The 21,045-nt window shown below is 39.5% G+C and overlaps 1 protein-coding gene across 5 annotated transcripts in view; it reads left to right on the top strand.

Moving 5' to 3' along the window:
• The window catches only part of CAMK4 (calcium/calmodulin dependent protein kinase IV), a 166,015-nt gene that overhangs the window by 103,827 nt on the left and 41,143 nt on the right, over positions 1-21,045 (top strand). For all 5 annotated transcript variants that reach the window (XM_021380303.1, XM_021380306.1, XM_021380304.1 and 2 more), the window contains one exon: positions 1,694-1,766. In XM_021380303.1, coding sequence (XP_021235978.1) covers positions 1,694-1,766 — 73 coding nt within the window. The remainder of the gene's footprint in view (positions 1-1,693; positions 1,767-21,045) is intronic.

The following is a 21,045-nucleotide window of genomic DNA, read 5'->3' as shown; positions in this document are numbered from 1 at the left end:
GAAATGGTAACAGAGGAGCAAAGTGCCGTGGGGAATGTAGTAGTCCTTCTCTTCTGAGAACCAGGTACATTCACTACATGATGTTATGATGTGGAATACCAATAACCAAAAATCACAAAACCATGACACCTTAGCTGGTGAGCCGTGTGCATTGCACAGTAGTTCTACAGTTGTCTTGTGTTGCTCTCCTAAAATGTGGGCCCACACTTCATTGCATCAATTTACTGTAAATTATAAATTCAGAACAGCTTCATCTTATGCATCTGTGCCCTTCTTCTATTGAGTGTTTAAGTTTGAATAATGAAAACAGTATCCTACTAGTGCTGACATACATTGATCTGAGTTAGGTTGGTCACATAGTAAACTTTGTGTTATTTTACTTTCATGCTGGTATGATATAAAAGCAATTGGATTGATAGAAAAGCAAAGAGGAAAAAAAAGATCTTCTGGATCTTCAGAGTTCAGAAGTGTAATGTAACTCATCAAATGCTGTGTGTTATCAGAACATCTACAAGCTCAGTTTTGTGTGTCATTTGTACTTCTAGATATTTGCATTAAGAAAAAATACTTCATTTCAGTTTTAATGAAGCTGTATTTTTTAGATGACAGAGCCCCTGATTTCCTGCTGAAGGTGGAAGAATGATAGTTATTCAGCCCATGATATGAAGGGATAATTTGAATTTAATATGTTTTCAAACCAAGTGTTTCTTCTAAACAGTCCAGATCTGTATTGGTATGGCATAATGCTTTGGTGCCATAAACCCCATTTTAACCCATTCAGATAAATGTGGTGAAAAAGATAAATGTAAATGCAAAAAATAAAAAATAAAAAAAAAATAGGCCATTTCTAAAGGATTTGTAGTTTTATCTGAAAGCATTTCATATTTCTTCAATTTTAGAAAACTGCAAAACTTTTCAGTTGAAGGTGTGTGTACATAGATTGCTCCAAAAGTAATGGCTGCTGTTTATTTTCTTGGAAATGACAAGAGGTACAAAGAGCACAGGAACACTATTTGATAGAGCAGATTCTATTTCTCAGTGTAGTCACCAACATGAGCTATGCATTTTCACTAGTGGTGAAGAAGAGGCTGCATGCTGCACTCCTAAAAATCTCCACCAGCATGTGTTACCCACTGTCACCACTGTTGAAACGCACCACCTACCATCTCCCTGTGTTCACATCTGCTCCATAAACATGCAGAAAATGTCGATGAATTTCAATGTTTGCCATTTTTTCTGCGTGGAGGAATTCAGTGATAAACCTTTGCTTCATGTGTATTTCCTTGTCAGACACAATTTGGTCAGACTGCCCCTCTGCTGCCATCTGTCTCACAACAGCAAAATGAAACAGAATACTGGTGGGAGGGTTCAACTCTACTGCCATACCACCAGTATCTGCCTCTGACACTACAGGCCAATGTAATAAAATAAGAGGCATTACTTTTGGAGCAGGCCTCATGTTACCTTCTCACTGAGTTGATACCTTAACTCCATCTTCTCATTTAACTGGAATCAACGATAACCTGAATTGCAGAACAACTATTTTCTGTGCTTTACAGGGACTCCAGACTCCTTAGAGTATTTAAATTTGATTGTTTGCTCACTCATTTTTCAAAAGAAGCTTTTGCCTACATAGTTAATTTATCTTAATGCATAATCTTGAGCACAATTCTTCTCACTGCTTTTTTTGTAGGATTGTGGAAAAGGGTTATTACAGTGAACGAGATGCTGCTGATGCTGTTAAACAGATCCTGGAGGCAGTTGCAGTGAGTATTATCAAGCCTTATATGCTCAGCACCTAATCTTTCACCCAGAATGGCTCAGTAGATACCTAAGCATGAAAGAAACAGAGGAATTCACTGGAGATTGTCCACATAACCTCATTCCTGTAATTATTTGTGTATTGCCTTTTTTTAAGGTAGTGGCACTTAGAAGGGCAAGAAGTGACGTAAGATGGCAGTCAGCTATACAGTTAATGTTCTAAGTTGTCTGTTAACAGTGGAGTGTATGCACTGTCAAATCTCAAAAACCTGTAGTGTTCAGCGTTGATCATTTTAGCCCTGTATGCAATCTGAAATTACTGGCTCTCATGTAGCTTCCCATTCATTTTTTACGGAGTATGTCACAGTGATTTATTTGGAACCTTAAACAAAAGAGAGGGCATTACTTTTCTCTCAACACAAATTGACTGGTTATATTAGATGGTGTAAAAAGCAGCAAGAATTTAAGTCCAAGATTCCTGCAGAATATTGTCATGAAAATAGTTGTTTTTCACTTGCAATTGTTGCTTGAAGGTGATCAGTCACAGTTTTTAACACTATGCAGAAGCAATGAACACAAAAAAGATTAATCACATGAAAATGTGGATTATGAGGATGGTGGATAGTGTAGGTTACAACACGTCGAACCGAAACTTAATTCTTACTGTTCGTCATATAGCGCATATACAGAATCACAACAATATTGAAAAGGGGCCTAGTACTTTGTGCAGTTCCTAATATAGCTTCTTCTTCTTTTTTTTTATTTGAATATTTGTACGATTTCACTTGCCATCATGTAAAGAAAGAGGTAAAGATTTTTGAGTCAGCGAGTTGGAGGCTCCTAATGGCTACATAAAGTATTTCTGTATTTTATCTGTATTTCTTTGTCACTTGAAACTCTCCCATTCGATTTCACACCAGCGGTTCACCAAACCAGCAATTATATGCTAGGAAATAATAAATTAATTTGTTGAACTTCTAGTCTATACACCAGCACTGATCACTTCTAGTGCAGAAGCAAATAGGCCTGTTGGACAAGGAGAAGCAGTCCAGTTGGGACACGTAGAGGATTTCAGACAAACAGTAAAATGGAGGCTATTTTACCCTGTGACAATAAGATGTTAGTAAAGGTTAAGGACATAGGGACACTAAAGGTTTTGTCCACTGTGTCTGACTTCAGGGTCACGGCAGCAGGTATTTTGGACTGTGGCACCATTGAGGTAGCCTGCAGCAGGTAGTTGACATGAAGCAGTCAACTAGCAGAACAACTACATAAATCTTGGGACAGAAATGTGCTGCGCAGTGTGCGATTAGTGCAGATGGGATGTGAGTGACTGGGTGTATTGCTAGAGCGTGGGACTCTTCAAACAAACAAAAAAAACCAGCTGTCAATGGCATGCAAAGTAGAGGCCAGCATCAAGGACTGGTAGTGCTGAAGATGGCAGTGGTGAGGCAGGATCTGTACAGACTGTTAGAGGAGGTACAGAGTCAAAGGAACCTTACGCAGAGCAGAACCGGGGTGAGGACTGTCCTCTGTTGAAAGTACCTAGTAATGAGGAAAAATTAACGCATAGCCTGAATTACATATAAGTTTAATGCTCAGAATAATGCATTTGTGTTCTTAAAACGAGGCTTGATTATTATTTTAATGCCAGTTTTTTTTCTTTCATTAGGATAGTTTTCTATAATTTATAATTCTTCTGCAAAAGTTATGATGATGTTTTGCTGAAAGATGGTTTGGAATATGTTTCAGTTCTCTATTTTAAAAGCCAGGAACCAGATAAGATCTTCAGCTTGTATAAGTTCTTGTAGCTTAGTTGAGATTAGAGGAACAGAGATGTATGGAGACCAAAAACTGGCTTTCACATGAGCATGCAGTTGCTTAATTTTGGATTTTATAGAGGATGGTACTGGATGTCTAGTTAGAAGGGTTGTATCAACTTTTTGCCCTGACACTAAGCATTCATGCCAAATTTGTGAAAGCTGTGGAAGTTCTCAAACTGGGATCTTTACATCCTAGATAGGCCAAATTGGGGCTGTAAACTTGACAGAATGTCTTTTATGAGCGGAACTTGAGTTACTATTAGAAACTATCTGGAAAATACTGCTGCAGAAGAGTAATATTTCCAGAATAAAAGAAAAAATATCCATTGATCATTCTCAAAAACTAAGAATTGTACAGTCCCCTCAGCAGACCATGCCAAGTGATTCTCCGCTGATACAGGTTAAGTATTTTGACTTCTGCAATTTTTTGAAATTGCTTGTAGCAGGAGAAGTATTCAGCCTTCATGTTGCTAAACTATCTCAAACTACTGTGCTTCTTTTATAAATTCCTTGTTAAGGACTGCTGTAATACTGGATCCATCCTCACAGTATATTATTGGCACAAAGGAGTATTATCTCTTCATTTAACAAAAGATACTTTTCATAGATACTTTGTAAGTACGTAATCAAATGTAAGGGGATTTGAGAAACACCTAAACATTCTTGCTTAGTTCCTTCTGAAATTATTAAACCAAATGGGATTATACCATTGATTACAAAGAAAAAACAAAAAGCTTCTAGGTTTATCTGTTTCTTGTTGTACGTGGGTACCTGAAAGCCCATCTCCAGCTGGCTTCCCAAGAATTGTGCAGGTAGTCAGAATGGCACGCAGAAGATGAACCCCAATCTTCCAGGTCATAGACCAGCATAAAAAATATCAGTTCTCTCTGCTCTCAAGAACAGAGGAACTAATAAAAATAGTATTGTCAGCTGTGTCTGAATACCAAGGAGTGCATTTTTCTTTTTTCCACAGTTTTTCCTTCTACTGATGGTTACATACCTGATCCAGTATTCTAGGCCCATGATTGCATTTAGGAAATTTTTTTTCTCTCTGCCCAGACTTCACTTTTTCATTTATTCTTTCATTGTTCTTCATGCCAAAAGGTAGCTTCACTCATAAGATAACAAACCTTTCCAAAATTAGGGCGAAGCAGTGTTGATCTTTTTAGTTCTTTTGCTGTGCTGTTTGGAAGAGGTTAGACGGTCTGGTTACTCTCTGACATCTCAGAACAGCATGAATCACGTTCCTGAGAGAGAATGCATTTGAGGACTCTCTCTCTTTCGTCCTTTTTCTCCTTGTCAGAAGATATGTTGCTTGCAGAACTGTTTTTTGCACTCTTAGTTGATGTCAGCTTTACTATTTTGTGTTGTCAGTGTATATACACAGATATCCCAAGGCCAGAGACTCACTGCCTAACTTTCAGAATGAGTTACTGAAGTTAGGGAACTCAAAGCGTCTTTGAAATAGAGGTAAGAAGAAGATACTTAAATATTTTCATTGTAAAAGATATTCTACTTTGTAGCTGATCAAACTTAAGAAAATGGTGCTTTCTTTTTCTGAATGTGTACTTTCAATATTTCGTATTTGTCACTAAAAATAAACCAACAAGAGCTGGAAGAAAAGCAGAGATATTGCTGGTTTCCAGATTTAACATTTGCACTCTGGCGGGCTTCATTTTGGGAAGTGTGCCTGGCAACGTTTTGGAAGAAGAGGCGGGTGAACACTGAATTCAGAAGAGACATTGTAGCTATCAGCATTTAAAAGCACAACTTGTGAGGTAATTGGGGAAACACGTAATGAGAACACTTGTATTTGTCCTCTTTTTTAGAAAAAAAAAGGTTATCAATATGGAAGAGAAGTTTTGTATTTATTTTGTGGTAACTCACACGGGAAAAAACACGACATAGAAAATCTAGGTGACAAATCTGCTTTCTTTCTTAGTCCAAATTCTTCAGCCATCCCTTGTCACTGAGGTGGCGTGCAGCACAGTCATCCTCACTCTTGCTTGGGAAATAAGGTTTGCTCACAGAGCCTGCAGCAGGATGGAGCGTTGGTACCCATGTCTCCAATCTGTGAGTAGCCCAGAGTCTGTACCAGTGCCTGATTGCAGTCTTAAGAGCTTTCCTTCTCACTCTGATTTTTGTAGCAAAGCAAAGCTTATGGTGCTCTTTTTTAATAAGTGAAACACAAACTCACAAATATCGTGTGTAATATCCTGGAAAACTGACTTTGTGAATATATGCTGCCTGCCGGATTTATCCTTGTGTATTTGTGGTTGGGTTTTGTTTTATACTCTGTCATGTAACTTGTCAAATGAGCTGTAGATGGAAGATAAATGGAATGTGATTATAGAGAGCGTCATTGTCAGGTGAAATCTTACTGGAGGCATCCTACATCATGACTAGCTATTATTTGTAATGTGGTCATCATCTTTACCAGCTGCTTAGCTCCCAGTTCAGCAAATGTGAATGGAAAACTCCTATGAATGTAGCTTAACCCAGCAGCAGACTTTGCTCTCCAGTACACTGCTACCAAATCTTGTTTGAAGTCCTCCCTAGCTCTTTAGACTAGTTTCTCTGGTTTCCTGAAACTGTGTCCCATGAAGGAAGAACAGGAGATAATGTGCAGGAAGCATGTTTCTGATCTTATTCATAGCAGCTGTTAGTACTAGCTGCTGGTATTTTGCATGATCCCATTCTCAGGAAGAGTACTGGCAGGCAAAAATCTTTGAGTGAACTTCCTTGGACCACAAGAAAAAGAGAAGAACCTTTTCCATCCTCCTTTGGTGTCCTGTCACTTTGAAGAGTAAGACAAAACACCCTTACTTCCATTTGCATGTGGCTGATTACTACTTATTTGCTTGTTGAGGATAGCAGAGAGAATGTACTCTCCAAGACCAGCTACGTACCCAGCCTGGCTTGCAAGGATGGCTTGTCATAATTGTAATGTAGGCACTGCAGTGTTCTCTTCCTCCAAAAAGCAAGAGAAATCCCATCACACTGTTGGCTCCTCTCTTGCCCTATTCACGAACACAACAAAGAAAGGCTTTCTGAAATAACATCTAAAGGTTAGGATTTATGCTTATTTTACAGTGTTCAGCATTGATGCAGTCGCGAACATGGTGACTTTTAGTCTTGGGAATTCACAAGTGGTATTGTAAACCTCTCAGTGCATTCAGACTTGAGCTGTTTTCCATTTTCTGGGAGGTATGTAACTTGCAAACAAAGAGCAGCAGATGGGTCTAGCAATTCATAGCAATCCAGTCCTGTGGTGTTTATTCAGAAATGTCTTCTGAGGGATAATCTGTTGGCCTTTTATTGTCTTCTTTGGGAATTTGCATGGGAATATGTGAGGAGCTTTGAATATCTTTCTGCACTGTTAGTATTTGGTGTTCTTTTGTTTTTGTTTTTTGTTTGTTTGTTTGCTTGTTTGTTTGTTTTGTGGGCTTGTCATAAGGCCAATGCAACTACATAGGATCCAGTGGGTTTAATGTAACCCTAAATTTAAGAATTCCCATACACGATAGGGAATATTTTGGCATTAGTTCTATTTCAGGGTTTTAGGAACAAATGACTTTATTAAACTTTAGCAAACTAATGTAGAAAATTCATATTACTGTGTACTTAAGGCTTGCTGTTTTTCAAAAATTTTTCTGATATGCTTTTATAAAAGTGTTAACTTTTTGTCACATTAATGGTGATTTCTTAATGAAATATCCATTTTTAGTGATCATTAATGAATGATATGATGTTGACGTGACTGGATACGAACAATGTTTATTGCTATTAGCTAGATGCAAATCATTTTACTCAACTGTGAAAGTGACATTGAATGGAGAATTACAAAAACAAATTCTTGAGTAATCCCATGCTATTGAGCTGGCTAGTAACTACTGAGGATTGGAGTTCCTTGTGTATTAACAAAATCTATCAAGATTTTTAGTGTAAGTTAAAAGTTCTGGTCATTCCAGAAAAGTGGACCATAGTAACAGGAGTGAACAGCATTTTCCAAGTCCTCTCCTCTTATCGATCTTTTTTCCTTGTACTTTGCCTGTTATATATATATATATAAGTCCTTTTCACTGATCCAGGAAAGCAGGAGAATACTGTATTTTTAATAGTGAGAATTACCTTAGATTCCAGATATTTTTTGAAACAATTTAGGTGAATAACTGAAGAACTAACACCTGCACAATAAGTCTGTGGACTCATCCAGCCCATTTCATTACTTCCTGTGGCAAATCTCTTCAGTTATGATCAGTCATGATCTGCAGTGTACTTAAAGAACCATTTATAAAAAATTATTTCTTTTTTTTACAAATCACTAACGTGGAAAATTTCATACTGAAGACATCTGCATGGCTTGTGGCAGTAGGGCTCGCACAAATCAGATGCATGACCATTTCCAGTTAAATGCCCAACCAGAATTATGTCTAAGTGGATAAGAGATTTGCATAAGCACACGATGCAGAAGCATACCATACATAAATCTAAGAGGAATTTGAACACTACAGTGAGAACATCTGCTTTTTATTCAAGTACATTTACTAAAATAGTTGTAAAGATCTAATTACAAATTGAGTTCTGTCATCTATTAAAGCATTGGAATTATTACTTTTCTTTGATTTTATTCTTTTCTGCTTAACTGAAAGATATGTTGTTTTCAAAAAATAAAAATGAATGTAGAGCTCAAATCTTTCCCCATCAATCAGAGCTAGGAAGTAATATGTAGTTGCCTTCACTTTACCCAAGTGTTTTCTCTGTATTCAGGGCCATAACTGCATAGTTGCTTAACTACATTCAGGAGCAAAATACATGAAACCACGAGTCATTCATGCTATTTGTTCAGTCCTGATTGTTTCTAAAGCCTGCTGAAAGGCTTTAAAGGAAAAGGAGAGCAAGCAGGTCCTATCCAGTGCTGTATCCCACGCACCTGTCTCTGATTCCCATGAGGCTGTGCACAAAAGAGGTTTCTCCAAGGGACTACCTACCCTTTTCTGTCTTATGTGCAGAAAGCTAAATTGTCCTCTTTCTCCTGCAACCATACGTATCAACGTATGAGAGACAACTTCACTCTTGTCCAACTATCTCATTCAGTCAAAATAAATAAATGCTTTCTTCTGTGTTTGGTTCGTGTTAGGTTCAAAGCAAATTATCTAATACACGGGGCAGCTATAACTTGTATGTAACTAATCATAGGTCAAACAGATGTCCCATAGAGTATATTCTAATATGTAAGCCTACCAAGTGGTGGTTTTGTCTCTTTCATTTTGATGATGTGACAAAGTGGTATATATGTAGATATAACCTTAAAATGACAGTAGTCATAACAATTGCTGACGGTGTTTCCAACAGTTTGAAGTTGTTGGTTACAATGAAGTACCTGACCTGAAGATAGATATGTCAGTGATGAGACTTCTAAAAGGTTTCAAAGTGACATTTCTTTGTTATGCAAATTAATATACGGAAAGTCACAGCAGATCTGCTGTTTGTACTAACTGATTTAGCAAAGCTTGAATAAATGTCAGGTGTTCTAAATTCCATGTGAAGTGTGTCCTGAAGTAAAGTATGAGACAATAGCTAAATGACATTATAACATATGGATAGCTCGTTGCAAATGGTTTTACGGTGCACCTGCTGTCATGATAAGGGAAGAAATTTGAGGCATTATAGGCAAATCACAGCACAAGGCAAAACAGGAAGAAATATTACCAGCTATGAGTTTTGGTCTTGCTTTCAGGCTCTTGAAATAACATAAACACCTACTTTAATGATAATTGTTGTAGAGGTTCTAACACTGTTTTTAAGAACAACTTCTGTAAAAGAATTTGCCTCTGATACGTAATAGACCCTATGTGTCAAGGCAGGACATCAGACGGAGAGGAGAGACTTTCTGTTTCCTTGCCTGTACCCTCTTACAATCACAGTCAGCAAAGGCAGGCTGGACCAGTAGTTGTATTTGTATCAAGCTGTGTTTTGTGGGACAAATATGCAAGTTCTTCCCTTGAGTCAAAAGTGGGAGTATTGCTATATATGTGGCAGATGGCATGGTGACTTGTAGTGGAGAAGGAACAGCATCCTGGTTTGTATTTGTTTTTTTTAAATACCATTTGATGTATTGCAGGCAAAAAGTATTTATTTCTTCAAAATTTGCTTGATTTGCTTTGATTTAACATATTCTATATGGAGATGACCTTATAGAGGCTGAGAGATTGCCTCTGTTTTTTTTTCCCTTTGGTGATGACATCTTAACAAGAGTCTCATGAGCATCCTTGAAGACCTTTCTAGTGCATTCCTGTCAAGATCAAAGAAGCAAATAGGTGAACTGTCTATCTGTGTAAAAAACCTGTTGAAATGCTGCCACTTCCTGGGAGAGGAAGGCATTTATGTCCTAAGTATGTTGTTTCTGAAGCAAGGTTGAACAACAAATGGCTTCATACATAGGATAATCTTTTTACAGGGTGCGGGTATGTTGAATGAGTAGCTTCATCATTTTGCTGTATTACATTCATTTGGTTCACTCATTTGTTGTATGATTTACAACTAATTTTTCATGTTAGTAACATATTTAAATACTGAAATGTTGGGAGGGAAATAGAGTGGGTTTTGTTGTCACACCAACCTGCTTTATCAGTACCTTGACTCAGAATTATTTTGTCAAAAACATTTTTGGAGACCTGTTTTGACCTGTGTGCAAGACTCCTTTGGCAGCACACAGGGAAGAGAAGATTTACAGTCAAAAGAGTCTGGCAGTGCTGCCATCAGCAGTAAGGAAATGAGGGTATTGTATTTGCTATTATCTCTAATAGAGGAAATGGAACAAGCACTAATGATCACGTTGCAGACCTACTGTATTACAGTTAATGTCCAAAGCAGCAAAAAGTCAGCGTCATATTTACTAGGTGGTTTGTATCTTAAATTATGCTTTCATCCAGGTAAGGTCTCCTTCTCTCATTTTGAAAGTAAGTAATTGCAGCATTATTTCTGAAAAATGCTTGGAATAATTGAAAGTGTTTTAAATCAAAACACACCACAAGTGAAGTGTCGAAGGCCAGATCCCGCTGCAGACTGTGGAGATCTTGCCTCAGAAGTTGCCCTAGGGGAAATACCAAACTAGAAAACAACCCAGCTGGGCATAAGTAAGTAGTGGAGAAATAATAACTGGTACCTCAGGAGTGTCAGTAGTAATTGCTGCTGTTCACACAAACTGTGCCACGTTGATGAGCGGGTGCAGAGTAGCAGCACTTCTGCAGAAGTCACTGCTTTATCACTCAAAAGAGTTTCTGAAGCCTAAGGAGGCCCCTTTTTTTAGCCCTCACCATTCACAGGCCTGTTGTGCCTGCAGATGAATGTGAGGACGGGCTTGTCTCTCCATGTATTCTTGTTCCCATCTCTGTAATCAGTTAGGAGAAAAATACATTGATTGTTTAGAAGTAAAATGCATGTGAACCTGTGTAATGAGAAGAATTTGCAAAGCAATTACTCAACATTCCTTTTATAGTTAATGCATTTTTTAGTCCCTAGTTTCATAGTACAAAACTGAACAGATTGCAGGCTCATGGCAAAATAGATATTTAGAAACCTACACTTTTTATTAGGTACTATGGAAAATTGCCCAGACCTCCCCACTTGTGGTTTGAGGAAATACTCAGAGAATTTCTGTGGTCTTCAGAGGAGACTCTTGAAGTGCCAGGGGATGGTACGAGCTGAGACTGACTGTGATCATTCCTGAACAGAGAGTATAATGTTTCACGAGTTATTTCAGATACTGATTCTGTTTCTGTGATCCTGACACTATGAGTGAATCTAGGGCATTCAAGATACATATCCCCTGAAATGTGATAAACCATGGATATTTTGAAACTCATGAGTTTGTTCCTCTCCTTTTCTTGTTTACCCTCTGCTGATACGTTTTATGTCTCTGACTGGTGGGATGTGATGGTATACTGGTTTTCTCACACACGGAAATTGCTTTTTGAATTCTTGTATCTTCGTTTGTAATATGTTCCAATAGCTATCAGCAAAACTAAGGAGTGTCTTGGCTTTAAATAACATAAACCCCATATTTTCACTTGAGGTTTTCCTAGACTCCCGGATCTGGAATATCCAAACTTTAGCAGAAGTGTGTGATGAGGATTTTGTTTTCAGAAGTCATTGTCACCTTGTGTTTAAAACCCCAGATGGTGGATTTGGAGTATGTTGCATGTATGTAGATGATGCATGTTTCTTTATGAGCTAGATATAACAGAATAGATAGAGATATAAAAGAGATAGAGGAGGAAATATGCATATAAGACTTAGGTGTCTCCTTGATTCAAGTTGCAGGTTCAAGCTGGGAGCTTCCTCAGGAACATAGGCCTTCTGGATTTATCTGATGGTGCATGAGCATAGAACAAAGCAAGGATTGGTTAGTTTTCCAGGCACTAAGAAATTTGATTTTCTGGTGAGTAGTGTAGGATGTAGGGAGTTTGGTCATTTTCTGACACAAGCATTGGTGATGATGGGCAGAAGCTGGACTGTAAGCAAACACTGTATTTCATTACTGGAATGTGTTTCCCTCACTACTGCACTCTGTTGAATCCATGTGATAAACAGTAATTGCTGGAAACCAGTATGTTGTCAGTTACCAAGTAAAAATACCCACCTTTCTTTTTTGCTTCCGTTTTAGAACTAATTCATAGTCCTACTGTGGTTTCTCATCTATGAAGAATTACTGTACTTCATGGTAGTAAAATATGGTAATACTAGATTTTATTTTCATGAGTACATTTTATTGGCTGTAGAGCTGGGTACCATAAACTATCATGGCTCAAGTAGGTCCTTTTTCTCCCATCTAACTGTGCCTACTTCACTGGTTTTCTTGTATCTTTTTGTGTGACGCATTGATCCAAATTTTAACATTGCTATAAAGAACCTTGAAAGGCATGCAATAAAAAAAATGTGTCTCAGTTTTGGAGCCTTAAAATTATGGCTTTCACTTAATAATCAAAATTTAATCTAAAATTCATTTATGATGTAGTAAGATATGTTGTGGAAGTTTGTTGTTAACAAAAAATTCAGCATAGTTTTCTGTGCAGATACAACAGCCTAGATTACCTTTGCTCATAGGATCACAGAGTTATTTGAGTTGGAAGAGACCCCCAGTGGTCATCTGGTCCAGCCCCCCTGCAATGAACAGGGACACCTACAGCCAGATGAGATTGCTCAGAGCCCTGTCCAGCCTGACCTTGAATGTTGCCAGGGGCAGGGCATCGCATCCACCACCTCTCTGGGCAACCTGTTCCAGTGCTTCAACACCATTACTGTAAAAAACGTCTTCCTCATATCCAGTCTAAAACTCCCCTGTTTTAATTTGAAATCATTTCCATATGTCCTGTCACAACAGACCCTGCTGAAGAGTCTGTCCCATTCTTTCTTATAGCTCCTGTTTAGCTACTGAAAGGAGTGTCACTGGAAGGATGAATAATTGAACTAATTCACAAACTAGAAACTTAACAGCTCTGCATCTCTCAAAAATAAGAATGCTCTTTTCCTCCAAGTAAGCTTCATTGCTGTGCTTCTAATTTGAGCACAACACGAGCATTCAGGTATATATTGATGGTCTGTCTTGTGTTGTAGTTTTTCCCTTGGTGACAGCACTAAAAAGATCTCTTTTCCTGGCTGCTTTTTTTCTTTTTTTTTTTTTTCAACCTAGAGAGAGAGATGAATGCTAAAGTCTCAAAGGAATTAGTGGCCTGCAGCATGTAGTTGAAATTATTGAATGGGCTTCTTTCCTAAAAAAACAAGGGTTGGAAGACATAACTATGTTGCTGCTAAAGTCCAGAGGAGCCGATCTGTGGAAAAAGGGTTTCCAGCCCCTCTTCCTTTTGTCTCAATCCTTTCCCTTGCTTCTGAGAGGCCCTGCCTGGCTTCTTTCACATTGCAAATCCTCCAGTGCAGATACTTTCCCCAAATCCTACACTCCAAACCATGCAGTCCAGTGGTGCTGCATGCTCTATATCCACCTGTGGCATTTTGCAGAAGGGAGGGATAGGCAGGACCAGCTGCTGCATCTCACACAAGCAGTTCATACTCCAGCAGTTAAAATGATCTCTGTCCTGATTAATCATCTTGTGTGTTGCAGCACAGTGGGCTGCTTTCAGCATGTCTGTAATGAATGCTGTGTCTATGCCATTCAAATGCAGTAATCCATCACAGCAGCACTCCTATAAGAGAAAGAAAAGGAGCTGCAGTTCTATCCGCTGCTAGTGGCCTGTCTTGAGTAGGACAAGTCAGTCACAAGGGACCGTTTTTCCATCACTTTTTCTGTTGCTGGAATGTATAGATTCAATGGCCACAAAATGTGAGAGCAAAGATTCATGAATCACTACAGCCCTTCAGGCTCGAGTTACTTGATATGATGTAGTTAAACTGTTATGCAGAATGAGCACGTGGCTTTTTAAAAGTACATTATTCATTTCTAATGATGTTACATCTTACTTACTGTTCTTCCTGGACTTTTCTTCTGTTACGATTTTGTGTTTTTATTGTTTCTTAGAATAATTTTTCAAAATGAAATACAACCTGATGTACCCAATCAGAGAACAATTGTGGGCTGGTTCATAGCATTCTGTTGGTTTTCAGTTTGATGAGTATGTTTAAAATCTTAGAATTGATATGTTTGATTTAGGCAACGAAAAACTAATTTTAATGTGGTATGGCACAGCTGATAAAAAAAAGGATTAATTCACTGGACTGTTGTTTACAAACACAGTCTTCTTTGGAGAGTTGAGATTTATTTCAGGGCTCTGTCCAATGTGTTGTGTACTTGGCAAGGCTCTTTGGCTGAAATCTTTCCATGGAGCTTTGGAAACGTAGAAAGAAACTTCAGTGGGCAAATAAGGTTGTCGTTTATACTTCTCTGCTGGCGCACCCACTAGAAATCATGGGAACAAAAGCCTTCTTCATTGCCCTTCCCCAACAGTCAACTAAAATCATCCTGACACAGCCCCTTCCAAAAGCCTCTTCTGCAGCCAGAGGTGATGAAAAGAGCCTGACAGCCCTTTCAATGCAAGACCCTTCAGCCCCAAAATGCCCACAAAAGCCTACTCATGAAGCATGATGTGAGAATTCCTAGCTTCCTGGCACAGCTGTTAAGAGATCCTACCAGGGGAGGTGCTCCACTAGAGCTGCTGTTCACAAACAGAGGACTGTATGAGGGAAAGACTGTTTATATAATCTACGCATTCTTCAGCAAAGACTTTCATACTGCCTCCCACAGTATTCTCCTGGAGAAGCTGGCAGCCCGTGACCTGGACAGGCGTACTCTTTACTGAGTAAAGAATTGGCTGGAGGGCCAGGCCCAGAGAGCGGTGATGAATGGATTTAAATCCAGCTGGAGACTGGTCACAAGTATTGTTCCCCAGAGGTCAATACTAGGACCTGTCCTGTTTCATATCTTTATTGATTTGGACAAGGGGATTGAGTGCACCCTCAGTAAGTTTGCAGATGACTCCAAGCTGGGAGGAAGCGTTGATCTGTGTAGGGGTAGGAAAGCCCTACAGAGGAAAGGCTGGTTCACTGGGCTGAGGCCAATGGGATGAAGTTCAACAAGACCAAGTGCCAGATCCTGCACTTTTGCCACAACAACCCCAGGTAATGCTACAGACTTGGGGCAGAGTAGCTGGAAAACTGTGCAGAGGAAAAGACCTGAGGGTGTTGATCGATGCTTGGCTGAACACGAGCCAGCAGTGTGCCCAGGTGGCCAAGAGGGCCGGTGGCATCCTTGTTTGTGTCAGAAATAGTGTAGCCAGTAGAACCAGGGATGTGATTATTCCCCTGTACTCAGTTCTGGTGAGACCGCACCTTGAGTCCTGTCTTCAGTTCTGGGCTCCTCACTACAAGGAAGATGATCAAGGCCCTGTAGCATGTTCAGAGAAGGGCAATGAAGCTGATGAGGAGTCTGGAGCGCAAATCTTATGAGGAGCAGCTGAGGGAGCTGAGATTGTTTAGTCTGGAGAAGTGGAGGCTCAGGGAAGACCTTATTGCTCTCTACCACTACCTTAAAGGATGTTGTGTTGAGGTGAGGGTCAGCCTTTTCTCCCGCATAACTAGCAGTAGGACTAGAGGGAATGGCCTCCACTTGCACCAGGGGAGGTTCAGGCTGAATATCAGGAAAAATTTATTCTCCTAAAGAGTGGTCATGCACTGCATAGGCTGCCCAGGGAGGTGGTGGAGTCACCATCCATGGAAATGTTCAAGAAATGTGTAGATGTCATACTAAGGAATCTGGTTTAATGGGCAGTATTGGTGGTGGGTGGACAGTTGGACTAGATATTAGAGGTCTTTTCCAACCTTAAGGATTCTGTGATTCTTTGAGAAGCACTATATATGCAGAAGTGTGCCACTCCAGAAGCAACTGCAGGCATTTCAGTCACTGGTGTTCCTAACTGGCTTGCTTGTTATTCTGCTTTAGCTTACTGCTGTTCTGTGGACCCTGCAGCACCTAGAGGATAGTAGAAGAATACTGTGTTTTGTGAACATTCTGCCAGTCTTTTAGCAGTGTACTTGGGGTATCAAATACCATGAGGAGCTTCTCTGTAGTTCCCCTTGTAATCCTTAGCTGTGAACAGCTGCTTTCATGCTTATAGGTGATCGGTGATTACAAACACAGTATAGTGTTAAATGCCATAAATGCCCTCTATTTCCTAAAACTCTGTACCTTCTGTCACACAGTCCAGCACTTCAGCAGAGAAATGCAACAAAGCATGCACCTCAAGTACTGGGAGATCAGAGACCCAGCTCTGAACCTCTTGCTGAATTTTATCTTTTATACTGAAGCAAAATTGATTCTACTTTTCAAGCTTTTGTCCCTGCCTTCCACTGCAGGTATAGGCCCATAAAGCTGCTTAGATATGCAATAATTGTAACAATAAAACATGTAACAATAAGTAGTATCACTTTGCATACTGTAGTTCTGTTTAGCTGCTGTTTTTATTTCCTCTTAATTTTATACCTAAATGTGTCAAATTTATTTTAAAGTAACAAATATGTGAGACTAAATTGTTTAAGCAATATTTGTACTCCTAAAAAGCTGTTGTTACACTCAGTGATACATGAGACAATATCAGCAGATGTATTTAATACAGGGGGCATTCACAACCTCACTGGGCAACCTGTTCCTATATTATATTATATTGTATTGTGTTGTATTGTACTGTATTACATTATATTGTATTATATTATATTCCATTTGAATACGCTTCCTTACCCCATTTCAACACAAAAAAGAAAAAACTGTGTTGGAAAACAGGTATGCTCTGAAATGTGACCTGGATGAGACTGGAATAAACCCAACATCAAATCTGGGCAAAAAAGCTGAGGTCTGAGATCACACTGGGTTACCCCTTCCAAGACTGTAAAGGTCGGCCCTCTGCAAAGCATGTGCACTGGACATCGTCTTGCGAGATCAGAATGTGTGCTATTCTGCAGCATCCTGCTGCTAGCTGTGGCACTTATGGCCACGTCAGCACTAACGGGTGGATTTGATCCCTCCACAAAGAGGGTCCAAGTGCTGGGGGCAGCACCCTTGCACTCCACCAACCTCAGGTCATTAGGGATTCCTTGGAGCCCTGCTAGTTAGGGGAAAGGAAGAAAAGAAATCTTCAGACTTTTATCTTACCAGATTTAAAATAAAGAGGAACATAAAACAAAAACAATAATAGCAACAATAAAGATCTGCAAGATTGGTAGCTTCCTTTGTATTGCCAGGGGATATAACTTATGTTTTGGCCTTAACTGGTAGAATTAAAGGCATTTGTTGACTGCAGGGTGCGTGAGTTTTTGTCTCCTCTCCATGCAGTGAGGATCAGAATATTTTAAGAGGCTGTGTAATAGATGGCAGCACAGTGAGAGTGAGTTTTATTGTGAATTGTTATGGATTTTTTCTTGCAACTACCATTGCAGTGGCAGTTTTTTCATGGAATTTGCCTTGAAAGCTGGTGTTCTTAAAGAGAAAAAAAAAGACAGTTGTTCTTAGCTGCTACAGTTAAAGCCTCCTTTTAGTATTCGATTTTTTTTTTTTAACTTTTTTGCTTCTGGCATTTTTCCTAAAAAGATACAGTTTGTCGTGAGGAAAAGGACTGTAACTCTGCATAGTCACATACTCTAATGTGCAGTATGCAGGGAAATGCATTCAGTCTTTAAGATATAACATGTATGGCATCAGATGTTGTATACTGATAGGCTGGAACCAGGAGAACTGCCTCAAAAACTGAAGACCTTTGGACTACTGATTTTAGATCCGATCCTAATTTTCAAAATGCTTTGGTTTTGACAAATATTTTCTTAAAACTGCACTTATTTCTAGGGGTTGTATTAACTCATTTTGGCATATTTAGTTCATGCCAGGTAATCATACCTTTAGAGTCAATGTCTTAATTTCCTGAAGGTTTATGCAAAGTGAAGGAAAATATTGTGAATTGATTAAGGAAATACAAACCTTTATGCCTTCTTACCAGCCAGCAGAAGAAATTAAAACCCCAGCTGAAATTTTTCTACATTCCTTTTTCAGGGATTTTTCAAAGAAAATATGCGAGGAACGAGTGCAGGCAGAGAGCAGCTAAAGCAACTGCTTGGTTCTTTCCTGATGGAACCTGTAGCTGTCACTGCGTGACCTCTCCTTGCTTTCATAATGACACATGGACCGGCTGCCAGCTGGTGACCCAATGCATATCAGCACAGCTTGTCAGGTGGAGGTGTCAAAGCACCTATGGACAGTGGCCTTGCTTGGCTGCAGCAGAGACTGAGGGGCAGCACCATGTGCAAGTGCACTGCTCCATCTGGAGCAATGCCAGTGTGCTGCACAGCTCTGAATTTTGCACCAACATTTACCAGGTTACACATCTGAGTGCCTTGCTTTAAGAGCAGTGCATCTGTTTTAACTTTGTGTTTTTGTACTGTTGGCTAGTATGCAGTTATATGCATGCAGCCTCTGTGTAACTTAATAGTTTGGAAACTAACACTGGCTGCTCAGTAGTATTTTTTTGTCTCTGAAAAATCGGCTTTTGCACACAGTTTATAAGCATGCTGTTACAATTCAGTGATAAAAGCTTCCAAAGCCTGCGCTAAGATAGCTGAAACACAGTGGCACTTAAGATAATCAAGTTAATCTAGAGATTAACTGCAGTAAATGTCATTTTAATGGTCGAAAATGTTGGCATTTTCATTGCTGTTAGAATTCTCATCTATTTCTGCTAAATCTTGCACTTGACAGTGTGCCTGGTAATGTCTATTTCCTTGTTTGGAAACAGCATTGTTTTATGTGAAACTGTTCTGCCTTTGTTTATTCATGTGTCTAAACACAGTTACTCTCATCTCCGCAAGCTCACAGGTACTGAATGCTGACTGCTCATAACTGTCAACTCAAACCCCAGACTTTCTGTTCACTGATGTAGCAGGAAAAAAATGCATGCCTAGATTGAAACATGGGTATGCATTACACAGAAGTGGAGCTTTTACCTGATTTGATCCTCCATCCACGTGGGTCATCAATACTGCACTGAAGCCAGTGGAGCAAACAAAGCAGTTGAAAGTTTGGCTTGTTGATGTCACAGGTTGGAAAACAGCATCCTGACTTCACAGGGCTACTCTCTGTTGAAGCCTGTGGATACTCAAGTCTGGAATTCAGCCCTTCATTCCAATCTTCTCCTTGGCTCTAGTTTAGGCAGTTTTACATGGCAAGATTATGCTTCATTAGAAATGCAGGGTTGTGCAGGTCCTCTACAATCATCAAGCCTTGTTCCACTATCAGAGTTGAACTTTCTTACAACGCAGTGAGCCTCAAGCATAAGGCCAGTCCGTTTTTCACTCACAAATTCCTATTGGAAAGCCATTCTCATTCCAGAGATTAGGGAACATCTGCGACTTTCCATTCGTTTCATCTTCTCTGTTCCGGGTGTTTGCCTGATGTCTTGGGAAACAGCAATTGCTTCCCCACCAATCCCCCACTTTCTGCTGGACCTAAATAAAATTGTATGTTTAATTTCTGCTCATAATGACCTAGGCATCCAATTAATATATTTCTTACCAGGGAATCTGAGCTTGACTTCAGCTTTTCTGGGAGAATTCCATTACTAGATACCATTGCAGGCATACATTTTCAAGGAAAAATTATTAAAAATAAAATAAATACTCCTGATCATTCTACTAGATCTTATTTCTGCACATAGCCCATTATACATTTAATACATTGCATCCCACTTAAGTCTTTTTTCTTGACTATTTTCATTCTCTCCAAAAATGCCTGCTTGCTCTCTGGTTCAGAGAAATTTCACAATATAAGTTGGATGTTGTGGCACATGGTAGCACAGCCATCAGCTTGTTTTGGCTTTGGTGACAGCGCGTGGGCAATAGAAGCAGAGCAAGGGGGTGCAGAGGCCTGAGTGGGAGGATGTGGGCTAACATGAGAGTCAGTGTGGTGAGTGTGATAGTAGAGATGAGGGGCTGGCTCTCATCAGGCAGAGAAAATACAAATGTCTTGTCTATTTAGCCCTGTGGTCTGAAAAACAGGAGAGAAAAGGGGAAAAAGTCATCCCTGGAAACTGTTTTTAATGTGTAACGTTAGCATCTAAGGTGAATTATAAAGGATATATTAGCAGATTTATGAGAGATAAGTATAGGAATGTTAATTCCCCAAATTTAAAAATACAAGCAAAAGATTGCAAGTAAACTAGAGACCATATCTTAGATGAGACAGTGCAGAAGCTCAGCCTCATTATCTTCCAGTGCTATCTTTGGTACTTGACAGAAGTCTGAGAAAAACATATGCGTCAGTTTTCTCTGAGCCTCACAGACTGAAAGAAGTAATTTTCAGCTTTAACTTCCCTTTTTATCACTTCCTCAAAGCTCCAAGATCTCTCTGCTCTATGTTGCCCCTTGAACTGGAGCTAGCAGCCCCTTACATCATTCCCTTCTGACATGCTGTTAGCAGCCTTGCAGCTCAGACTGTTCTTGTCTGACAAAAGGCATTTCTTGTCTGAAATTCGTCCAGTACAGCTCTGAGCAGATGGGAAAATCATTTCCCCTTCCTTGCTTACAGCACTTTGTATACTACTGACTGAGCTGAGCAGAGACAGTCCCTTAGTGGGACTAACACCCTCCAAATTGAGATCAATACTTAAATAAGGATGCAGTTGTTGTTTCCAATTCATTGATGGAACAATCTCCTTCTAGCTCATCATTTCTCTTTTGTCTTTCTTGCTTCCAGCTTCAGTGTCCTCCTCCAACCCACTGCACAAGTGCTAGTCTACACTTACATGACCAATAGTACTTAGTACATGGTGGCAGAGTCCACAAAATTGTCAGTTGTGAAGCACAACACACAGAAACCACAAGAAGTTGCAACTGAAAACCATTCAAAAAGCTAGAATAGGGGAAAAAAAGAAAGGGAGAGGAGAGGGAGAGGAGAGGAGAGGGAGAGGAG

This window comes from Numida meleagris, chromosome Z (genome assembly GCF_002078875.1).
Source record: "Numida meleagris isolate 19003 breed g44 Domestic line chromosome Z, NumMel1.0, whole genome shotgun sequence".
In the NCBI taxonomy this organism is placed as follows: Eukaryota; Metazoa; Chordata; class Aves; order Galliformes; family Numididae; genus Numida; species Numida meleagris.
This window is presented reverse-complemented; position numbering and strand designations above follow the sequence as displayed.